Source organism: Pleurodeles waltl, chromosome 9 (assembly GCF_031143425.1).
Source record: "Pleurodeles waltl isolate 20211129_DDA chromosome 9, aPleWal1.hap1.20221129, whole genome shotgun sequence".
Classification (NCBI taxonomy): domain Eukaryota; kingdom Metazoa; phylum Chordata; class Amphibia; order Caudata; family Salamandridae; genus Pleurodeles; species Pleurodeles waltl.
Genome location: NC_090448.1, coordinates 568899751 through 568921171, shown reverse-complemented (window position 1 = coordinate 568921171; position 21421 = coordinate 568899751). Strand labels below are relative to the sequence as shown.

Below are 21421 nucleotides of genomic sequence, written 5' to 3'. Positions count from 1 at the left end.
CTCCGCAGGGACATATCTCAGGAGGTGAAGGAGGTACGGGTTGAGCTTACCTCCCTGGGCGAGCGGATAGCACAGGTTGAAGATGAGGAAACTGCTCGGGGTGAGGAGTTGGCAGATCTATAACAGGAGGTTATTCGCTTGCGGGAGTAGCAGGACCACCTCCAGATGGCGGCGGAGGATCTGGAGAATCGGTCACGCAGGCATAACATCCGCATTAGAGGGGTGCCGATCGGAGCAGAGAAGGAGGACATTGGTGACTTTGTGGTAACGTTGTTCCGCTCTGTCCTTGACCCGGAGGAGCCTCGAGAGATCGTCCTGGACAGAGTTCATTGTGTGTGTCGCCCTGGTGGAGCATGGGACCGCCCGCCGGATATTTTGGCGGGTGTCCACAACTTTGGGCTGAAAGAAAGCATTCTGCAGTGAACGCGCAGCCTCCCGCAGATCCACTTTAGAGGTCATCTGCTCCAATTATTTCAGGACCTTTCGGTGAGGACTCTGCAGCGGCGGCGTGAGTTTAAGCCTATTACAGAGCACCTGCGAGTACATGGGGTGTCGTACTCGTGGGGTCACCCGTTTCGCCTTGTCTTTTGCTGGGAGGAGCAGCTTCGTCAGGTGAAATTGTTGACGGAGGCGAATCAGATCCTGGGTTTGGAGGAGGATGCCCTGGGGTCGCCCTTGAGGCTGGGGGCGGCTTACGGCTCCCGGCCGCAGTGGCGGAGGAAGGAGAGACGGAGGAATCGACAGTGTCCTACTGTGTCTGAGCAGATCTCGGAATGTCAATCGGCAGTCAGCAGTGTGGCGGCTGGGACAAGTGCCTAGGTTATGGGAGCCGAGGTGCTGTTGACCGGTTGGGGCTGTTCTTACTAGCCTACGACCCTTTGAGCGAGGTCTGGGCGGCGGAGTCGTTGGACTTGGTGGACGATATGGTGTGGTTCTACGGCCTCGTTGGGACTTTTTCCTCTTCGTGATGTGTGAGAGAGGACTTTATTGCTCTGAGCATTTGTTGTGTGTTCTAGGTTTATGTTGGTATGCTTCCCTGCGAGTCTGGTGTTTATGGGTTACAAAGGGTTGGCTGTGTGACCTAGAGTGGCTGAGGTACTGTGTTAGGCCTAGGCCCTGGTCGCCCTACAGATCCCCTCCTCCGCATGGCAAATCCTTCCCTGAGAGGTATGGCAGTTAAGTGCTTCAGTCTGAATGTCCAAGGGCTTAACAGCCCGACCAAGCGGCTGGCGATATTGTCAGCTCTAGAGAAATCTGGGAGCCATATCTGTTTATTACAGGAGACACACCTGCTGTACAAAGACACTTTTCGCATGCGCTCGAACTGGTTCCCTAGACAACTTTGGTCCTCAGCAGCCTCGAAGCATGCAGGGGTGGCAATACTGCACTCAAGGTCCTTCCCTGGGGAAGTGGTGGGGAAAGTACACAAAGTGCAAGGTAGGTTCCTGGCTATTAAAGTAAGACTGGGGCCCTTTTTCTTCACTGTTGCCTCTCTCTATGCTCCAAATGTCCAGCAGGAGGCATTCTTGAGACAGGTGGTTTCCCCGACACTTAGCTCACTGGATAGCGCCATTTTGGTGGGCGGAGATTTTAATCTAGTGATGGACAACGAGCTTGACCGCTCGGGCCAACACTTTGGGCAGGGAGGGGCGTTGTCGGAGTCCGGGCGACAGTGGCTGGCTGAATGTGGGTTGGAGGATGTATGGAGGAAGCTACACCCTACGCAGCAAGATTATTCCTTCTATTCCGCAGCGTCCAAGACTTATGCACGGCTTGATCTTTTCCTGGCCTCACATGAGTTTCTGCCCCGAGTTAGGGAGGCCACAATCGAACCGAGGGCTTTGACTGATCATGCTCCGGTTACCGTAGAGCTTACCATGGATGTTGGCCGAGTGGGTACACCGACCTGGCGTTTTAGGGATTCCTTGCTGCAGAGTGAGACAGTAGTAGAGTCGCATCCGGCGCCCGATCGTGGACTACATTAGCTTCAATGACGAAGGCAGTACTTCTGTGGAGATGGTTTGGGAGGCTCTGAAGGCTGCGGTGAGGGGCGAGGTAATGGCACTGTCCGCAAGAGACAATAAGGCACGGAGGGAGATAAGGGAGCAGCTGGAGCAGAGGGTGGCCACACTGGAGCGTGCCCACAAATTCACGGGCGCGCCGAGAACTTGACGGGAGTTAGAGAAGGTGAGGCAGCAGCTGAAACGACTGTATTGGGATAGGGCGGAGTATGCAGTTGTGCGACTTAAGCATAAATATTATATTGGCAGCAACAGGTGCAGGAAACTCTTAGCGCACCGGCTACGACCGCAATGGGCAGCGTCACGATAAAGCTAATTCGCTCCCCTTCAGGGGGGGAGGCCCACTCGAGCGACCAGATTGCTGAAGCTTTTGCAGACTTTTACCGGGGGTTGTATGCGGCGGATGTGTGGGCTGACACAGCACTGGAATCTTACTTAGAGGACATAGCAGTCACCTCTCTTGGGGAGAGGCAGGCGTCCCTGCTGGACCAGCCGATAAGAGCAGATGAGGTTATATCGTCTATCTGGCGCCTAAAGGCTGGGAAGTCCCCGGGTCCCGATGGGTACACAGCGTTATTCTATAAGGCCTTCTGTGCAGAGCTCGCCCCGCTCCTTGTGCGTCTTTTTAATTCCTTTCAGACAACGGGAGCTTTGACGCATAGTATGCTAGATGCTACTATTGCTGTTATACATAAGCCGGGTAAAGACCCAGAAGAGTGCGCTTCACACAGACCGATTTCACTCCTGAATATTGACGCCAAGCTTTTTCACCGGGATTCTTGCATGTCGCCTCAACCCTTATATGCTGGGTCTTATTGATACGGATCAGTCAGGTTTTATCCCACATCGACAATGTGGCGATAACACGAAGCAGCTTCTGCATTTGTTAGATAAAATAGACCGATCTCGTAGGGCCACGCTTTTCTTAGCTACATACCCCGAAAAGGCATTCAATAGAGTTCACTGGCCATATCTCTTTCAGGTGCTGAAGCGTTTTGGTCTGGGCCCCGGATTTAGATCTTGGATACGATGCGCCTATCAATCCCCGAGGTCGGCGGTTCGGGTTAATGGCGTGCTCTCTCTACCGTTCCCAGTTTGGCACAGGACTAGGCAGGGATGCCCGCTCTCACCCCTCCTGTTTGCGCTATACATGGAGCCCCTCGCGCAGTGCTTGCGGGACAGTCCTCTGGTCTCCGGTGTGAAATTCGGTGGAGACCACCATTTCATTACTCTTTACGCAGACGATGTTATCCTTACAGTGGCGGAGCCTATCACCTCGTTGCCCGCGCTCTTGGGGATAATAGATGAGTTTAGCCAGGTTTCGGGATTTAAGGTGAACATGCAGAAATTGCAGATCCTGAGTTTATCGGTGGACCCGGACCACGAGGAAGACCTGAGAGTGAGATAAGTCTTCCTGTGGTCGTCTTCACGTCTTTCCTACTTGGGGGTAGAGCTGGCGACCTCTGCTGTGAAGACAGCGAGCGTGAATTATACGAAGTTGGTCCGCGAGGTACAGTGAGATTTGGAGTTGTGGGGGAGACATAAGCTGTCATGGCTGGGTAGAGTGGCAGTGGTTAAGATGACTGTTTTACCGCGTATTCTTTATGTATTCCAAGTGCTCCCATTGACCCCACCTCCCTGGACAATTGCCACTCTTCAATCAGCGGTTCTGAGGTTTATCTGGGAGGGCCGACTGGCGCGTCTGCCGTGACAGGTTTTGTATCACCCTAAGAGTGAGGGAGGATTAGCGATCCCGTGTCTTCTGCGTTATTTCCAGGCTACGCAGCTGCGTTTTCTTTTAGAGTGGAGTCGCCCGCTCACGGAGAAACATTGGTGCTTTATGGACCAAGCGGTAGCGGGCTCCCATATATGGAAGGAGCCCTGGCTCCTACGTCTGCACAGAGCTAGAGGACTATTATAAAGTCCACTCCAGCCTTCTTTACTTCAAGATAAGACTTTATTGTTACTTCTCCACTCTGCTCCTTCCTTCACCGCCTTCTCTGTCAACTCTCAACATTCTATCATGCACTTCAGATCCCTACCACCTCCCGAACATTCCATCCTGAATCTCCCACAAAGGGGAGGACGGATCATACCATTACGAACTACATTCCACCCATATCTAACACATTATGTTGACAATGACCTTAATAACATAAGGATTATATTTATCTAATGACTGTATCTTCGTGGAACTATATACACCTAATTTATTAACTTATATAAATTGATTAATTACAACAAGGACTTTATTCTTCTCCGGTCACGGGAGCAACCTTGCGAATATGGGACACTGTGGCTTGTCGTTTGGGGCTGATGTCCTTTCCGTCCCCGATGACCCCCATTAACGAGAATCCGGACTTTGAGCCTGGAGCCACAGGTACACTGGTGCATTTACTATAGCACTGTCCCAAGCTACATCGCTACTGGGAAAGCATACTAGATGATATAGAAACAGCATTTCACACAGAGATCCCAAGGTTCCCATCGTATATAGTGCTGGGGTTACCCAATCCCCTTACTTTCCCCCTAAGATCGCTAAAAGGGAGGCAGATGGCTCTGGCACTTAATGCTGCGTTACAGCAGATTTTAGCTCTCTTGGGTACGGACAGAGTGCCGACACAGGCGGCATGGTTACAGAAGCTGTGGTTTATCCTGGCTATGGAGAAACTCACTTTGGCCTCCCAGCAGCGAATGTGTGATTTGAATGTATTATGGAAGCCATTTCTTCAGATCCTATCCTCAGAGTTTACGGAACTGGCATGCTCGGCCTATCTGAGGATTTTGAGATTGACTTGAACTGGGTGCAGGTTACCGGGAGGGGAGACCTGGGAGAACTGAAGTTGGAGGGGGGGGATAGGGCCCGAGAGAGACACAGAGAGGACTTGGACTTTAGAGGGAAGCATTGTTAGTGTGTTTTATTTATTTGTTTGGGTGGTTCACATTAGCAGGACCCGCAATCTGGAAGCGAATTGGCGCTGCTACCCTACTCTCTGGGTTACGTTGTGGGGGATGATGGGAGGTTGTCTTTGGTGCGGCCCGGAGAGTGGGAGTTTAACGGGCAGGTCTCAGTCGTCAGGGTTGTGGTCCTTGAGGGAGCGAAATATTTTATTGACTGCCCGAGTTGTATTGTGTTGTATTCTGTATGTTTATACTTGCAAAATAATAATAAACAGATTTGATCCATAAACATATTGCTCACCATGGCGCAGGTTAGGGACAATAGTGTCATCATTTTTTATGCCATTGTAGTACATGCCAGGATTAGTGCCAAAAATGTTGGCGCTAATCCTGCAAGGCACATAGGGGCCCATTAAGAATAATGGTGTGCCCCCTTTTAACGTCTGTTCTGTGCAGACATTAAAAATATCTGCTAAAAATGGCGCAGTGGACTCTCATGGGTTCGCCTGTGCCATTTTTGTCATCCTCCTAATGGGGGAAGGCCACCCCTTGCATACGTTATGTCTGGCGCAGGCATAATGTGGCGCAAGGGGTTACAAAGTGGCACAATGCAGGCATTGTGCCACTTTGCAAATCTGGTGTGGTGAATTTCGCCTCGTTGAGCCACATTAGCATCATAAAAAATGATGCTAATATGGCGCAAGGAGGCGCTAGGCCTTCTTAAATCTGGGCCTAAGTCTCTCCGAGTCTCTCTCGCATTCAGACTGGGCAAGGATCAACTCCCTGGTTCGTGACCAGTCAGGCTGTTCGAGACGAATGTCTAGCAGAATGAAAACAAAATGGCCTCCTTCTTGGAAGTCAAAATTAATATTTTAATTTGCAGCTTAGGGCTAGTATGCGAGGAAAGCTTCGGTGCACAATGACGTTCATTCTACCCATGCCATAAGATTTTGTGCCTGTTAGATTGTACTTTGTTGCGATTGATTCGTGACTCACTTGTAGGGTATACCTGTCTACTAGGACTTAGTCATACGTTTGACTAAGAGATGGAAAAAACTTTTGAGAGTTGAACTCTCTTTTTTACTGCCCAACTCAGTAATATGAATTGTATTGATTTCAGAAGGATGGAAAGCCGAGTTTGTAAAGCTGAAACTGGAACGTGTATGTGCGTTTCTAGCAGATAAAGACAAGACACCTACAAACTCAAAGAGACACACTAGTGCTTAGTTTGCAACAACAACAACAACAAAAGTACCTAGTCCCTAGTCAGGAGGCAATTGCAGGTTCATCCTCCCATTGCCCAGCCATCTCTGCCAATTACACAACTATTAACCATCAACCTCTTGCAAGTTGGACAATTCAGACTATTGTAGTCCCTCAAATGAATACGAAGAGCTTGGAAGGCAGGAATGAGTTATTTTAAACCATAGTATACATTTAGCAACTTTTGTTCTGCCATCTTTAAAATACACAAAACAGCGCCAGCATGTGGTAAACTATCATAGGAGCCAGTGTTGACAAATAATTGTGAGTGCCGAGCCCAGGAAAGCACCGGCTCAAATTAAGTACCGAGACACACACATTTCTGAAACTGCTGCATAACCACACTGAGCTGTCTGGTAGTACTACCGAACAAATATCTGCCTTCCCACCCTAAGAGGAGAGTTTCTTGAGATTTAATGAGACTCGGACAACTATGTGGAAGGAGCCGAGGACACCCACAGCGATACACCAGAAGAAACAATACACTGAACACAAAAAAACACGAGAAGGGGGTTCATGGATGATAGAAGGCGGTATGAATGTGTGACGGAGAAAATGGAAAGGAGGGTAGGTAAACATGAAGAGGAAGAAATTTGAAGATGGGTTTCGAGCTTGCTAACTTCCCGAGGGCAAACGTTTCCCTCTGGCACCGGTTCAGGAAAATGTAAGTCAGGTTTGGAATGTTCTCTGGCTGATGAGAAAACTGTTAAGACTGTTTTTCCCTCTCCATGCACCCCCGCCCCGGTCTCCCAAACTCTCTCACCGTTTAGCTTGGCTGTGTTCGACTTGCTGGCTGTTGCATTGCCCAGTCATCGAGCGACGCTTAAACCTATAAATATATTCTTGGCTGAAGGTGAATGAGCCTTGAGCCAAGCACAACTGAGGGGCGCCCTATGCCCGGGGCTCTCAGATCAAGGCCTAAGTTTCTCGCGCTCAAAAGAGCGCCTGACATGCTGTGCCTGACATGCCCACATGACTTTCAACTGCCCCCTCCACCTAGCTTACCCAAGAATACAAGCCTTGGTGTATCCAATAAACCTGAATGTAATGTTCTAACCAATGAAGCATCGGTACACTAGAGCAAGAAACAAGGCAGTGAGACATCTGCAACAAACAGAGAGGGATATGGCTGTAAAATAGTCCATGTGTAGTTAAATGCACGAGTGAAGACGGAAGGATACACTTAAACAGTGATGAGATATGAGCAACAAAGATGTATTTGTTAAACGTGTCAAGTCAATGGCTGAAAGAAGTATTTTTAAGAGAGTCAAATGTGAAAAGGGACGGATCCAGAGTTGTATATATGCAGTTGCAGCTGGCTACTCGGCAAAGTGGCTGGGCTGGGGGAAGCAAAACAAAAGAGATATATATATATATATATATATATATATATATATATATATATATATATATTCAACTTACCTAGTCACCGCACTGTTGCCGCGTCACCGCCGCCACATTCCAGGCACAAGCTCCCAGCATGCCCTGCGACAATCATGACGCTGCTCAGAGTAGCATTATGATTGGCTGGAGTGCACTGGCTGAGTGCTCTAATGCAGACTGGGTAACTTGGCCAGCTCTCTCCAACTTGGCTACACAGTGCCGGGTTGGAGAGAGCTCTTGTGCGCATGTGTATTTGGCCGGCCATAGACAGCCGGCCAAACATACATGCGCACTGAGGGGAGTGCTCTCTGCACTCCCCTCACTAATCGTCACCCCATGGCCCTGCCCCTTTAGAAATAAAACAACAATAAACTCTGTTTATTGTCATTTTGTTTCTAAGGATTGCAGCTCCTGCTGCAGCTGGCGGTGGGCGACGCTCCTCCTCCCTAACGGAGGAGCCACCCCTGTAATATATGTAGGGCTCCTGGGCAAATGTTCTGTCAAAATCCAAATTCAACACTTGAAATGTGTGTTCCTCTACCTTTAATGCTACTAACGTATCTAAATTGGGTATAATACTTTGAGCATGGGTCAACCACACTATTATTATTTTTTCTCATAAATATATTTCCTCGAAGTAATGGCGACTGTAGAGTAAATGTATTTAGAAAGGGACTGAGACAACAAGGAGATTTCCTTGCTCTTTAAGCAAGGGTAAAGCTGGAGACCACGTACACGATGTGAAGAAAAAGCAGGAAGGAAATGGGTCTATTTGATAAGACCTGCATCTCCCATTGAATTTAACTTACCTCTTTCACTCTCTCTTTCTGTCAGCGAGCTTTTCCCCATCCCATTGTCCAGTCCCTCTCTTGACACCTTCTCATAATACTTATTTTAGAAGCCTTCTTCCTGTCAACAGAGCAATCTTCCCCAGGGATGAAACCTTACCTGGAAAGGAAGGCAAGGCCTTCTTCGACGGACAAATACTTTGCTGGCTGGCGCCATTACACCAGGGAACCACAAAACATCCACTACAACTGGGCAGAGTCTGGATTTAAGTGCACACTTTGGACTCCGTCTGTCAGTTCACCCTCTGTTCCCCCAACCTACCCCTTCCCTCAGCCCCTCACATGGGGAATGTCAGGGGCAGAGGAAACGAGCATTTTGGCTGCTGTTCCTTGCAAGCCTTCTCGCTGTGAAGGCTGCTGTCCTTGCAGGGAGCCTTTGAGATTAGAGCCTGAAGCCTGATGCCTTCTCCTTCTGCCGTGCAGGCCGTGGGAACTGTTCAGAGAGTAACTAGACCCCCTTCGTGTTCTTTTTGTATTTCATTAAAAATGTTGGAAGCATCGTGAATGCAGAGCCAAACTTAGCTGCAAACGTAGAACCCGAAAAAACAGCAGCTTAAATGGAACTTGAATCCCACAAGCCGCCCATGCTTGTCTGCAGACACTGTTTACCCTGCCCCCCCAAAAGACATTTTGTGTAAATTCTCTAATACCGTTGTTTATCTGCAACATCTGCCTTTCTAAGTTGCCCAACATCGTATCCATTTTAAGAGAGTTTCCCAGAATGCTAAGCAAGCTCTGGGAACTCCGGCATAGCGACGTTGTGGTGGTGAGCTAATTATCAGCAATAGGAATTCCGGGAAGGCCGCACAGTTTTAACTCTCCTTTGCACCAGCTGTCCACATGTGAATGAAAAGTTGAGGATTCTCTGGTGCAATTAATAACAGTGGGTCTAATTGAGTGCCACAGCTCAGTAGCAGTTTTACTTACCCCATGAATTAGTCTAGGGAGAAAAAAATGATTGGTTGAAATTACGTGCATTCCAAAACATAATTTACGACTGGTAATTACCCAGGGTGCATTCTATCACAGCATTTTTAAGTCGGCGTTAACCAAGCGCTTTATATGTTACTGAAATTATTTATAGGGGCTTTCAGTCAGCCCTCCTCACCCACTTGTCTGTTATTTTGTCATTCACAGTTTTCTTCTGCCCACTGCAGCATGAGGCAGTGGGTCAGTCCACTTCAGCCATTGGCTAACTTCACAATGAATGATCGTTTCCACCCTGTCACAAGGAGCGCATCCACACACAAAGTAGTTCTCTTACGTTTCGTGGACTACTATTCCAATGGGTGCTTTTTAAAGCCTAAAATTACTTTTGTTGCCATGTTTTTAGATTACCTAGGGGCCGTCAGGATTCTTAACAATCGAGTTCAGCAAAAACTATGACAACGAGCATTGACAAAAGCCAAAAGGCTGGCAGTCAACGCCAGATGTATTCGCTTTTCCAATGTATTTCTGGCCTGCCTGCGGCTTTGCACACAAAAGAAACCCTCCCAGATGTGAGTCCAACGATACCTGTGTTCTAGGTACTCAAGCCGCACTTCACCTCCCTACCAATACCCATTGAGGAGCGTGTGAGTCAGTTGAGAGGGGATGTGGCCTAGCAACTCAGATGACACCGTCGCTTTACTAGAGGAGCATGAAATTGAATTCGCATGTGGTTTATTTTTTGTTGGTAATGGCTCAAGAGAAAAACAAACAATGGAATGGAATGTACCATAATCAATAGCGGTTCCGATTAATGTATGCATTTCTGTCCCTCACTTTTATAGCGTCACTACGAAATTGCAGGTTTTGCTAAAACATTTGATATGCACGTTTTGTGGAATAAGTCCACAGCGCACTGGGTTCTAAACTCTTATTTCCAAGTACTGCTCTGTTCCAAATGTTGGCCCTTTCCGCCTCATGTCCCCTAATTTCCCTTTGATTAATTTCCTCGTGTGACCATACGCTGTTCCCGGATCACAGGGCGTGGGGGCATGACCTTCACACACTGTACGCTTCTGGGAGTACAGAAGCCCATTGTGCGGTCCCCTCTGTGTCAAAGGTCCACCCCCCGAGGACGGCTCTGGCAAGTGATAACGAGCTGGCCTTGTGGTTGAGTTGTGGATTAACACCAGTCCTCTCTCGCATGGTGTATAATTGACCTTCATTCTTTTTTTGTGCTACGAGAGAAAGTGTGGTTGAAGAACTAGTGACTCATTTGGCATTTTGTGGCGACGTCGATGTGACTTCGCTTCGTAAAATTACATCCGAGCACATTGTTAAGCGTGTTCGTGCAGCTTGAAGACCTATCCTGCCATTTCCGCATTCGACATTGCTTCCAGGAAGGAGCTCAGTCCACGGCAGTAACAAATTGCAAGGTGTGTAAATACAGCACTGCTACCTGCAGTACTTTACAAGTAGAGGATCCGTAATTCCACATTTACTTCATTTCTCTGAGACCGGCTTTCCTCGTCACAGTCCTTATATGTGTGGCACACCCTCGACTTGGCGGCAGAATGCCCCTATACTAGAGCAAAGGGCGGCCTAGGGAATGTGGGATCGAATGATCTGTGACACATATTAAGGAAGAACATATGTAATCAATAATCGTCTGTCTTCCTTATCACAGTCCCAGCATGTGAGTATGTACCAAGCAGTCAAACAGGCACCTCCCCAAACCCATTCATAAGGAACCACCATGAAGAAATATGAGCAAAACAGCCAAAAACAAAGATGCACCGCACCCCAAACAGCAGTGCAAGGACCACCCACCATTTACTTGTAAAGTTTCCTAAAACTGTCAGGTATGGCCCACTGGTCGAGTGACCATCAACATGTCCAGGGTGATGAAGCCGCAAGAAGAACATCAAAATGCCAGTTCAATACAGCAACTAGGAGTACCCAGTGAAGGCTCAGCTCCTCTTCCTCATAGAAACTAATGCAACAAACAAGGCACACCATCGATGGAAGGACTTTGTGTGGGCAAGCTATACTGTAAGAGTCCTGCGCGTGTCAAGGCAGAGCCATGATGACTCTTCTGGAGTCTGGGTATCTGGACACAAACAGGTAAGATAGTATACTGGATTTTATTAAAAGCGAAAGAAACCTTTGGGCACAAAGAGAGAGGCTTGAGCATAGAAACTCATTGCCAGGATAAAACCAAAGACATGGTTTACAATTGCCTCATCCTCCGATTTGAAAAGTACTTTGGCAGACAAGAGGTCCAGGAGAATGGACCCATGGGGCTCCCAATGAGCTAAAGACAAATCCCATGAAGGCACTTGGAATATACAACAGCCTAGTAGTTAGCAAAGCATGAAGCCATTGAAAGAAGAATGGACAGATCAGAACATGGCTTCCTAAAAACCCAAAACACTGCACATTGGACTCACAAGGTGTAAACCTACATTGAAGCCACCCCATAAATAATCCAGAAACCTCAAGGGATCATATTGGATGGAAAACAACCCCTGAAATGACCACAAAGAAGCAAACTTCACTTAACACTTAAGGGTAGAAGGGTGACAGTTAAGGCCGGACTGTCTGTCCCAGGCATCGGGTGTCTCCCTGGGAGGCTGGGAGAGTGGGGGCTGCTTTTGTTAATGGGGGCCTGTTGTGTAGCACTGTATCAGCTTTAAAAGCATTGCAGAGCTCCTTGTACATCCAACAGTTTTCAGGCATCAATAAAAATGCCAAGATAACTCTGGAGAATAATGAACCTGCTGGAGAGAGATCAGATTTTGTCTAGTGGCAGCTTTGACTCATCTGTGCTATCACAGAGGGTTAATATACCTGCTGCAAAGAACGTGTACAATGCAGATCTCAGAACAGTATTTTATGTGCAATGCTCAGTGGGATACTGCTTTTGTCACGTGTTCCTTTTGTTCTTGTGAAGATCATAAGGCTCAATCATTATCTAGCAAAGTGAGCTATGAACTGCTATCAAAGAGCTGCATGCAAACTGAATGGTACAGGTTAGAAATGTTTTTTCTCAGTCTTTGATTATCCTAATTATGCTGAAAAGGGCTTGTTTGAGTAGAAATAAAATGTTATGATTAAAGTCAACCCTAACCACTGTATTACTTTCTAAATCCTGAATGTAAGCTTCCCGAGTCCAAACATGATTAGTTGTCTGTTTGCAGACTCTTTTTGTAAAAGGGGCTAGTTTAGCAGGAAATAGGACTGTACCATTCCGGGAGGGTGGGGTCTGTTGTTCGGTGGGGTGCATGCCTGACAAGTAAGTAACCATACCTAGCCACCAAAAAGCTTCAGATGCCAAAGCCAGTTTTTAAGCCTTTCAACTTTTGAGTTTGGAGTCTGTCTCCGTGTTGCCAGTGGGAACTATATAGTCACTAGGGTTTTTGGGATTGTGAAGCTCGGCTTTGATGAAGATCTGCAATGCAGCTCAAGTACAATTTTTTTTTTTCTTTCAGTGAACAGCCTGGGCATCAGCGATGAGCTAAAGGAGAAGCTGCGTGATGTGATGGTTGACCGGCACCGTGTGGCCCTGGGGAAGACTCTCGGGGAAGGTAGGTTTCTTCAGAGTTCCTGGAATTGCCCAGGGTTGGTGCACACGTGCACACACCGAGACACACATACACACACACACACACCTACACACACACATTCTCTTCCTGCATTACGTATGGGGAAGTAATAGATACAGGGGTTCACTCTCTGCTTAGCCTTAGTCTGAAGGATTTTAATAGAGCAACAAGTACACCCTATTTTTTGCAGAGGCTCCATGTGAAAGAAGTTGATTGCATATTTAGAAACACTCATAAGGAGACCATAAGTGCAGGAGTTTCACTGCCTTCCTAACATTATCATTATAACATTCCAGGTACAGGGGTTTTGCCACCTTTTTAACAGTGCTCATGGCGAGCCTACAGGTGCTTTAATCCCAGCACCATCTTGATATTTCTATTGGGGAGCCTACAGGTGCAACACTTTCACCACAATGTTAGCGCTACTCAGAGGAAACTAGAAGTGGAGGAATTTCTCCACTACTATTACTCATGGGAATCCTTTCAATCTTTCCTCTATAACATCATTCAGTGGAAGACAGCTGGTGCCAGCGCTCAACCTCCTTACTGTCACTCATAGGGGGATCACAAGTGGAGGAGTTTGGACATCTGCTAGCATTACTCCTAAGACCATATGTGCAGCAGGTACACAGCTTGAATGATGATACTCAAGATGTCGGCCCAAGTGCAGCAGTAGGCGTACTAGCTTAGTAGCTTCACATCAAGGAAGATCTTAGCTATAGGGTGTTTCATACATTCCAAACACTTCCCGAAGTGACGTCATGGATGGAGAAGTTTCACAAAATCCATAAGGGCACTGCAGCTACTGAAATGTCACTGAACACTCAGAGATAGGTCATAGCAAATGTACTCCTCTTTATTGACATTATCCTTCGGAATGCTGTGAGTTCCGAAAATGTCCCACCTTCTTAGCACTACTAAGATGGAGACCATGGGCACAAGAAGGTACTCAATAGATTAACATTATTCAGGGGAAGACCACAGGCGAAGGTGGTGCTTTACAGTCTTCAGTTCCCGCTTGTACACACCCTCTTGTCTGAGAGAGGCTTTGAGATCTAACAGATTTATTTAGAATTTGAAGGGAACAGAAAATCCTTAATTTCCAGAGGGAACTATAAATACTAAATAGAATTGACCGGATCAGTTATCTCCATTAAGGAATATTATTGTGAATCTGATTCAGACTCTGTATTCTACACCGTATTTAGATTTTCTTCCCAAAACTGGAGGATTTATAGTTCCCTCAAAACACTAAATAAGGTTCTAAATTTTGACAAAACACAGCAGTATCATTGTGCCCATCTGTGCACACAATATTTAAACCTCTGAACACCACCCTTAGTGGTGTCTCTGGAAAAGTCCTACTCTAATACACTGGCTGACTCGCTCTAACCCTGTGTTCTATTTTTTTTGGCTTTTAGGAGAATTTGGCTCAGTTATGGAAGGACAGCTGAACCAAGATGACTACATCCTAAAGGTGGCCGTCAAGACCATGAAAAGTAAGTGTTGGGGTGCCTCAGACGAGCAGGAGATATTGGTTAGTGATTTGGATCTTGACTGTGGAACTGGTAGAAACGAGTTCTCATCCAGTATTCTCGTCCAGTCAAATTTTGTGACCTCAGACAGATCACTTTCCTGTGCCTGACTTTTTGTAACTGATTTGGGAATGGTCAACCGCAGGCTATCGCGTAGTAACAATACATCAACTATTTCACACTGATTTATATTTTGAAGGGACAAAACAAAGTTAAATCAGAGATGATAAGAAACTATAGATTATTTTTGTTGTTGAAATTTGTTCTTCTTATTGCTAATTCGTAAATAACCACCAAAAGATGTTAGATATGGCTTTGTGAACACATATCAGCTTGTGATATAATCTTAATTGGTGCACTGTTTGCAACGGCCTGCAGGAAGACGAGATTTCATGATTTGCCAGTAGATCCGAAAGACAAGATGGTCTACCACAAAATCAGTCATATTTCATAGCAGTCTATGTGGGTGATCTGCTCTTTCTAACTTTCAGTGTCATTGGCATGTACACAAATTCTCCCCAGTAGCTCATCGGTCATTTAGTCTCTGCATACACATATTTTACGGAGGATTGCATTTGTTGCAATCTGTGCTGTCTGTTATTGCAATCTGGGGAATCAAGCGAGAGAGAGCATAGGTGGTAGACCCTGCTGTAGTTTTGCATTTATAATTACTGGAAATTGTGCTCAAAGACAGTCATCTTGTTTTGTGTTCCCTCAGTTGCTATCTGCACCCGAACTGAGATGGAAGACTTCCTCAGCGAGGCGGTTTGCATGAAGGAGTTCGACCACCCTAATGTAATGCGGCTAATTGGTAAGAGAAAGAGAATGGCTTTAGCTCATGTTGCTCTGCAGGCACAATACAGCATTACACATGGGTTGAATGTCAAAATATCGAGGACAGAAATATATCGTAGCCAAAATAATGACTAACAGAATATTGTGAAGTGAGGTATATTTAGCTAAGTATAGATTTACTATTCTCAACTCCGCATCTATCTATCTATCTATCTATCTATCTATCTATCTATCTATCTATCTATCTATCTATCTATCTTTCGCTCTCTACCTCTCTATATATATATCTCTATATATCTCTATATATATATCTATATATATAGATATATATATAGAGATATATAGAGATATATAGAGATAATAGAGATATATAGAGATATATACAAATGATACATACATATATGGAGAACATTTGAGAGAGTATTCTGGCAGGCGAATATTTAAATCTCAGTATTCTGGTAATAAACCTTTTGTTTATTTAAGTTTATGAATGTATGTTTTTAATACTAAAACCCTGGAGGAAGGGAGGGCTGCTGTCATGGAATGATTCTTGTGAACTGATCAAAGCTATTGTTTTTGATGACATCAAAATGCTACATCACCAGGGATCAATACAATGGGAAGTCTTTAAAAGCACATGATTATTATGGTATGGACAATTTTAAAAACTACTAATATTTATAGAACTTCCTGAAGACTATTTTTGTTACTATTAAGCAATATTAGGTTACATTTAATTTATAATATAGCGACAGGACGGCCTAAGAAGTTCAGTTGCCATGCAACTTACATTGTCTCCTGTCTCGCAGATTTCACAGTCACCAACATGATTGAAAATCCATTGATTTTACCACAGGCAAAAATTTCCCTTCTGGTTCTGTCAGTGTTTTTACTGCGTCAAATGACTGAATGTAGACAATAGGGCCACTCGTATACACAAAATTGCGCCAGGAAAAAACTTGCATGGTCCATTTGACAGGAAGTGCTGAATTTTGCACAGGCGTCTGGAGAAAGATAGACCGTACCATGCAGCTGTGTGCATCATTGTCAAGTTGGATTTCAAGGTTGCTTTTCATTTTAAAGTCCACAAGCGGTGAAGCGTCTGAGATAATCAATCTTAGTTTGGATTTAGGAACCTACTACTTCCCTAATTTACAGAAGGGTAAACCTGGGGTTCTCATATTGGGATAAGGTAACTGGGTGTTTTCAGCAGTTAACACTATGAAGGCTAGATTAATGTCAAATTTTCAGATTATGCAGAAAAGGCACATGTACATGCATTAAAAGTAACTGAACTCACTTTTGTAGTCTCTATCCACAAAAGTTGCTAAGGTTTACACTCACCCAGCCTTATTTCGGACTACTATACAGAGTCAAAGAGGGCCTTTCACCTTATAGGTTATGACATTGGCGGAGAGGTGCTTCCATTGCACTCACTGGTTCTCACATGGCAAATTCTGAAGCAACTCTAAGGCCCTATTTTGGAAAAAAAGAGGATACAGAGCCTCTCCCTTGCTAAAGTGTGATGTTCCATGCAGAACACTCTACCGAATAGACTGCAGGAGCACACTTCGAGTAAATACCCAACAGAGAATTCCTTGCTGTAGGTAGCATTTTCTGTTTCCCCTTTGCCACAAGGGGATATGATAATGTTCATATCAGCTGATAGAGGCAGAAGAGAGAGAGCCCAGTTGGACTCACTGGGCAACTGACGCACTTGTCACCTTACTCTTGGCTTCAGTAATCATTCCTATGCTTGTCCCCTTTTCACAGACTTGCCATCTTTGAGATATTTTTCTCTCTCTGTAACGATATGTGTTTGCCTATTTGCTGTTATTACACAGTGCGCTGGTTCGGCTTGGAGCTGTACACACTGCTGGCAGAGACGTCTACAGGACTCCATATTATAGAAGTCAGATGTTGAGTGTCCAAGTTGTGCGTCATGTGCCTCAGAAGGAAATGCTGTTTTAGTTCCTTCTATTCCATATTCAGGTCCTCTGTGGCACTGAGCCTGGGCTTCCCGCCATTTTTCAATGTCTGTGACTCTCGTTTCTATTTAGCTATCAGGAATCCAAGCCAAAGTGTTGTAAGATGAGAATTTCAACTGATAAATCTTCTCAGCACACACTTGGGGACCCCAGATGTTTCTGGGCGGATCTCTATTTTGGATTTACACGCATGTTGTAGAAAGCCTTGGGCTCTGAGATGCAGCACAGCCTTGCCTATTGAGTAATGATTGTTTGAGGCCCGTGAAGATGGAAGACGTGCCTATACAGTATGAGCACATCAACTCTTACAGTCTGATCATGTTCTGTTGTAAACAGGCAAAAGCAGTTTTTATGGGTCAGCGTAAAGCGCTCCGTCCATTCTGTAATCTCTCTTTGGGCTTCAAACCACATCCATGTCACGTCAGTCACTTACATTGGTTCGTGGGCTTTCCTTTTAAAATCCACTTGCTTTCATTTGTGAAAGGCATGCATACCTCATGCCTTTTCTGGTGTTTAGCCCACCTACACAGCACCAGTAAACTACAAAAAACATACGAGGCTCGATGTTTTCAGCCTGGGGTCCGGACTACTTTATCTGTTTATTTTCCACGCAGCGCGATCACGCTGCATTTTACATAGTGCGATCGCGCTGCGTTTTTTTTTCTTTACAACGCTAATAGCTCTAACTCAAGCAAATGCGAGACCCGTTGCATTGAAAATGCTTGTTCAATATGGGACTCCTTACTCCTTTTCAGACAGTGAACTGCATCTAATTTCAAATAGTTTCACAAAGAAAGAAAATGTATTACATTATGTTGCAACAGTGTGTGCCACATTGTTAATCTTATTATTTGCCAGCTGTGTACGGCACACTCAGCCACCAGTATGGCACTCTAGTGGCTTCCCCTAGTCAAGGGTTTGACTTTCCAAACAAGTTCTTTGCAGATCAGAGTCTGGTTTGGTTTTGTGGAGGTGTGTGTCTCCCAGATGACATCCCTTTAAATGTGTTTGAAGGTGTTTTGAATGGGTTAGAATGGATTGCTGTACCAAATTGTTTCCATGTTTCCCGGATTGATATAGAAGCCAAGTGCTAGGCAGCTGTACACATGTGATAAGAAGGCGATGGTTGCTTGTACTCTTGAATCTCCTAATAGTCTTTTAATTGCATACTGAGGCCCTGTTGATGTCGGCTTAGACTTCTACCCTAATGCATGCTGTTGTAAGGTAGTGAGTTTTATGTCTTGACATAACTTGACTTTCTCTCTTAGTTATATGTCATGTCTGTACAGTGTTGTTTCATTGTACAAATGTTCTATCTGCGTTCTCTTGGTGGGTATGTTTTTGGGTGCTTTTGGGGCCCTAATGCACCCATTTAATGCACATTCTGTGTTTTGAACATGTGTAATGTTTGGCACTAGATCTACTGTTGAACACTAAAGAGCATCTGAAAGAAAGACTTTATTGACAATGCAGGGAAATCTTCCAGTTACCCAAAAAGCCTTCTTACAGGAAGTAGAGTTTGTAAAACACAGGGGAATACGTACAAAGAAAAGGCTCAGCGTGGTGCTGTGCCAAAATTGGCAGCGCCATGCTGCGTCACGTCTGAAATGCAGGGATGCGCTGTATTTGCAAAAATACGGCACATCCCTGTATTTCCCATTGTGCCGGTGCTAAATTACCTGCTGAGCGCCAATATAGCCACGCTTGCGCGATGATGCAAGGATGGCTGTGTTGTGGGGGAGATTGTTTTTGTGCAGGAACAGACACCTTCCTGTACAAAAACAATCTTCACTGGCGATTTGCTCTTTCTATGTGTGCTCTAGAAAGTAGCACACATAAAAAGAGCAAAAAAGGAGGAGCATTAAAATCATTTCTCCTCGTTGTGCATGCTAATGCCACTCCTGGGGTGGCGTTACATTTTCGTGCTGCCTCAGATTTATGATTTCTTGTAAATCTAGGGGAGCTTCAAAATGCAATGAGTGTTGCTGGGGAACACCCACAGCAACACCCATTGCACGCCCCTTCTGCTCAAAGTGCTGTATGTGAAAGGGCCGTATTTACAAGCTGGCGTTAAGCCACAAAAAGTGACTTAACACGGCCTTCTAAATACGGCACAGTGCACAGCGTCAGCGGAGCATCACAAGAGGTGACGCTTCGGTGGCTGTGGGGGCTTGTAAATATGCCCCAGAGCTCCTTCTGCACATCTCTAGATAACCACATTATAGCTGAATTTTCAAGTTTTACAAGATTGCATCCCTTGTAATTCACATGCATCTGTTAATGTCCTAATAAACCAATACTAGATGTGACATGTACCTCATTAAAAAGTGCCACCTTCCACCAAAGGTTGAAACCTTCCGGTTCTGTATTTGATTTCCTTTCTTGTTTTTGTACAGCTTGTTGGACTATGGTTGTATAACAGGGACGAGCCAAGTTGAATGGCAAACAAAGTATTCCCTCAAATATCAAAGGTTTTTAACTTTACTGTTCAATGGAGTGTGGAGTTCCAACCAGCAACATTTATTTTTAGAAAATGCCCCCCCATTGAAAGTAAATCTGCTCAGAAGGTTCCGGCCAAAAAATGTTTCTTTGTATTGTTGCTTTGCCGGCTTTGACCAGACAGAGAGTACTATTAATCATCTGGTATCTGTTCAGGTGAAAACATTCATTCCCTTTACTCATTCAACAATATAGTTGCCCAAGCTTAGCAATACGTGCACAAACGTGTACTTGAGACCAACCTCGCATCAGGCCACTAATACATTTCAGGAGTTCTCACAAGGCATGCCAAGATCTTGCTTATTTCAGATACATTTTCAACCACTGATGTAACTAGCAATAAGTCTCCTTTGGTGGTGAACTTTTCCCTCTCTAACCCTCGGTACTAGCCCAGGTTTACCTTTATATCCCTACCAGAGTCTACTTGGCTACCCTTAGTACTATAACTGATCCTTGGTAAACCAAAACCTACAACGTTCATACTCCGAGTGTAACAAGAAACCTTTACCCTCTCTTGCATCCCTACAGTTAGTTTTTATTTTCCCTTCACCAAATCATTCACTTACTTTGATTTCCCTCCTTATTTGTCATTCATCACCCCCCCTGCTTTACTTTCTACATCTTTCCAGCCACAGCCTTTTTCCTCTTTGGGAGGTAGACTGCTCACCATCTAGCCGATTGCACCAATGGTACTTTCACTATCACTAATACATTTGCATAAAAGTTATGGCATATTTGTAATATTTTTATAGGTCATAATTTAATCCAGCAGTATTTTCCAGACAATTAATTCTAGCAAATTTTCTGAGTTCCTGAACTGGACTCCTTATTTCTTCCTTTAATTTTGGTTGTACTACGTTCAATGTAATAAACTTTTCTGGAGCTATACTAGGATCGCCTTACTGCCCTCCTATGACACCCTCAGCGTTTCTCTAAAATATCTTACCACAACCCACCCATTACCCCTTTATGCCCCTGGTTGCCAAACTGTAAGATGAACTAATGTTGCATCCCCAGCAATGACCCTGTGATCAGCATGACATATTATATTGTGGTACATATTACAGCATGAGATGTCCAGTGAGTTCTAACGGTGTCCACCGAAGTACTGCATAGCACTTGTTCCATTAATGGCCACTTTTAAGAAGTTGTTGAACGAATATATATATTCCGTTGTTGCTGTGCAAAGCTGAACTGAGTCAAATTGCACTACAGGGAAATTGTGATGTTTTAATACTGACTGGAACCTCTTACAATCTAGCTGGGTAAGAGTCAGTGGCATAGCAGGAATATCAGTATGTGTAGAAGTCCCGCAATATTCATAAAGGTCTTACCACTTCCAAAGCGGGGGACATTGGAAGGGAGTTAAAGGTTAGACCATGTTGTTTCTTCCTATTGTATTGTAAAAGAAGTTTAATTTGATATGGTTCGAAAATTGAATATGGCTGCTACCTATGCACCAAGCCTGTGTATAAATTAGTACCTTCTTTACGTCTGCTTGAATTCTAATGTATAGAGTGCCGCACTGCACATATCTCTATATTTACCTTTTTATCCACCAATCTCAGAAGATGGGTTAGGCAGTTGCGGGCACGTGGGATGTTGGTAAAATGGAGGGCTGAGCAGGTGTTAGAGGGAGGGTTACTTTACATCGAG

At 45.1% G+C, this 21421-nt stretch overlaps 1 protein-coding gene across 1 annotated transcript in view; it reads left to right on the top strand.

Annotated features, from left to right (window-relative positions):
* Positions 1-21421, top strand: part of AXL (AXL receptor tyrosine kinase) — a 227184-nt gene that overhangs the window by 175528 nt on the left and 30235 nt on the right. The window contains exons 13-15 of the mRNA XM_069207542.1: positions 12835-12930; positions 14370-14447; positions 15202-15294. Of these exons, the coding sequence (XP_069063643.1) occupies positions 12835-12930; positions 14370-14447; positions 15202-15294 (267 nt within the window). The remainder of the gene's footprint in view (positions 1-12834; positions 12931-14369; positions 14448-15201; positions 15295-21421) is intronic.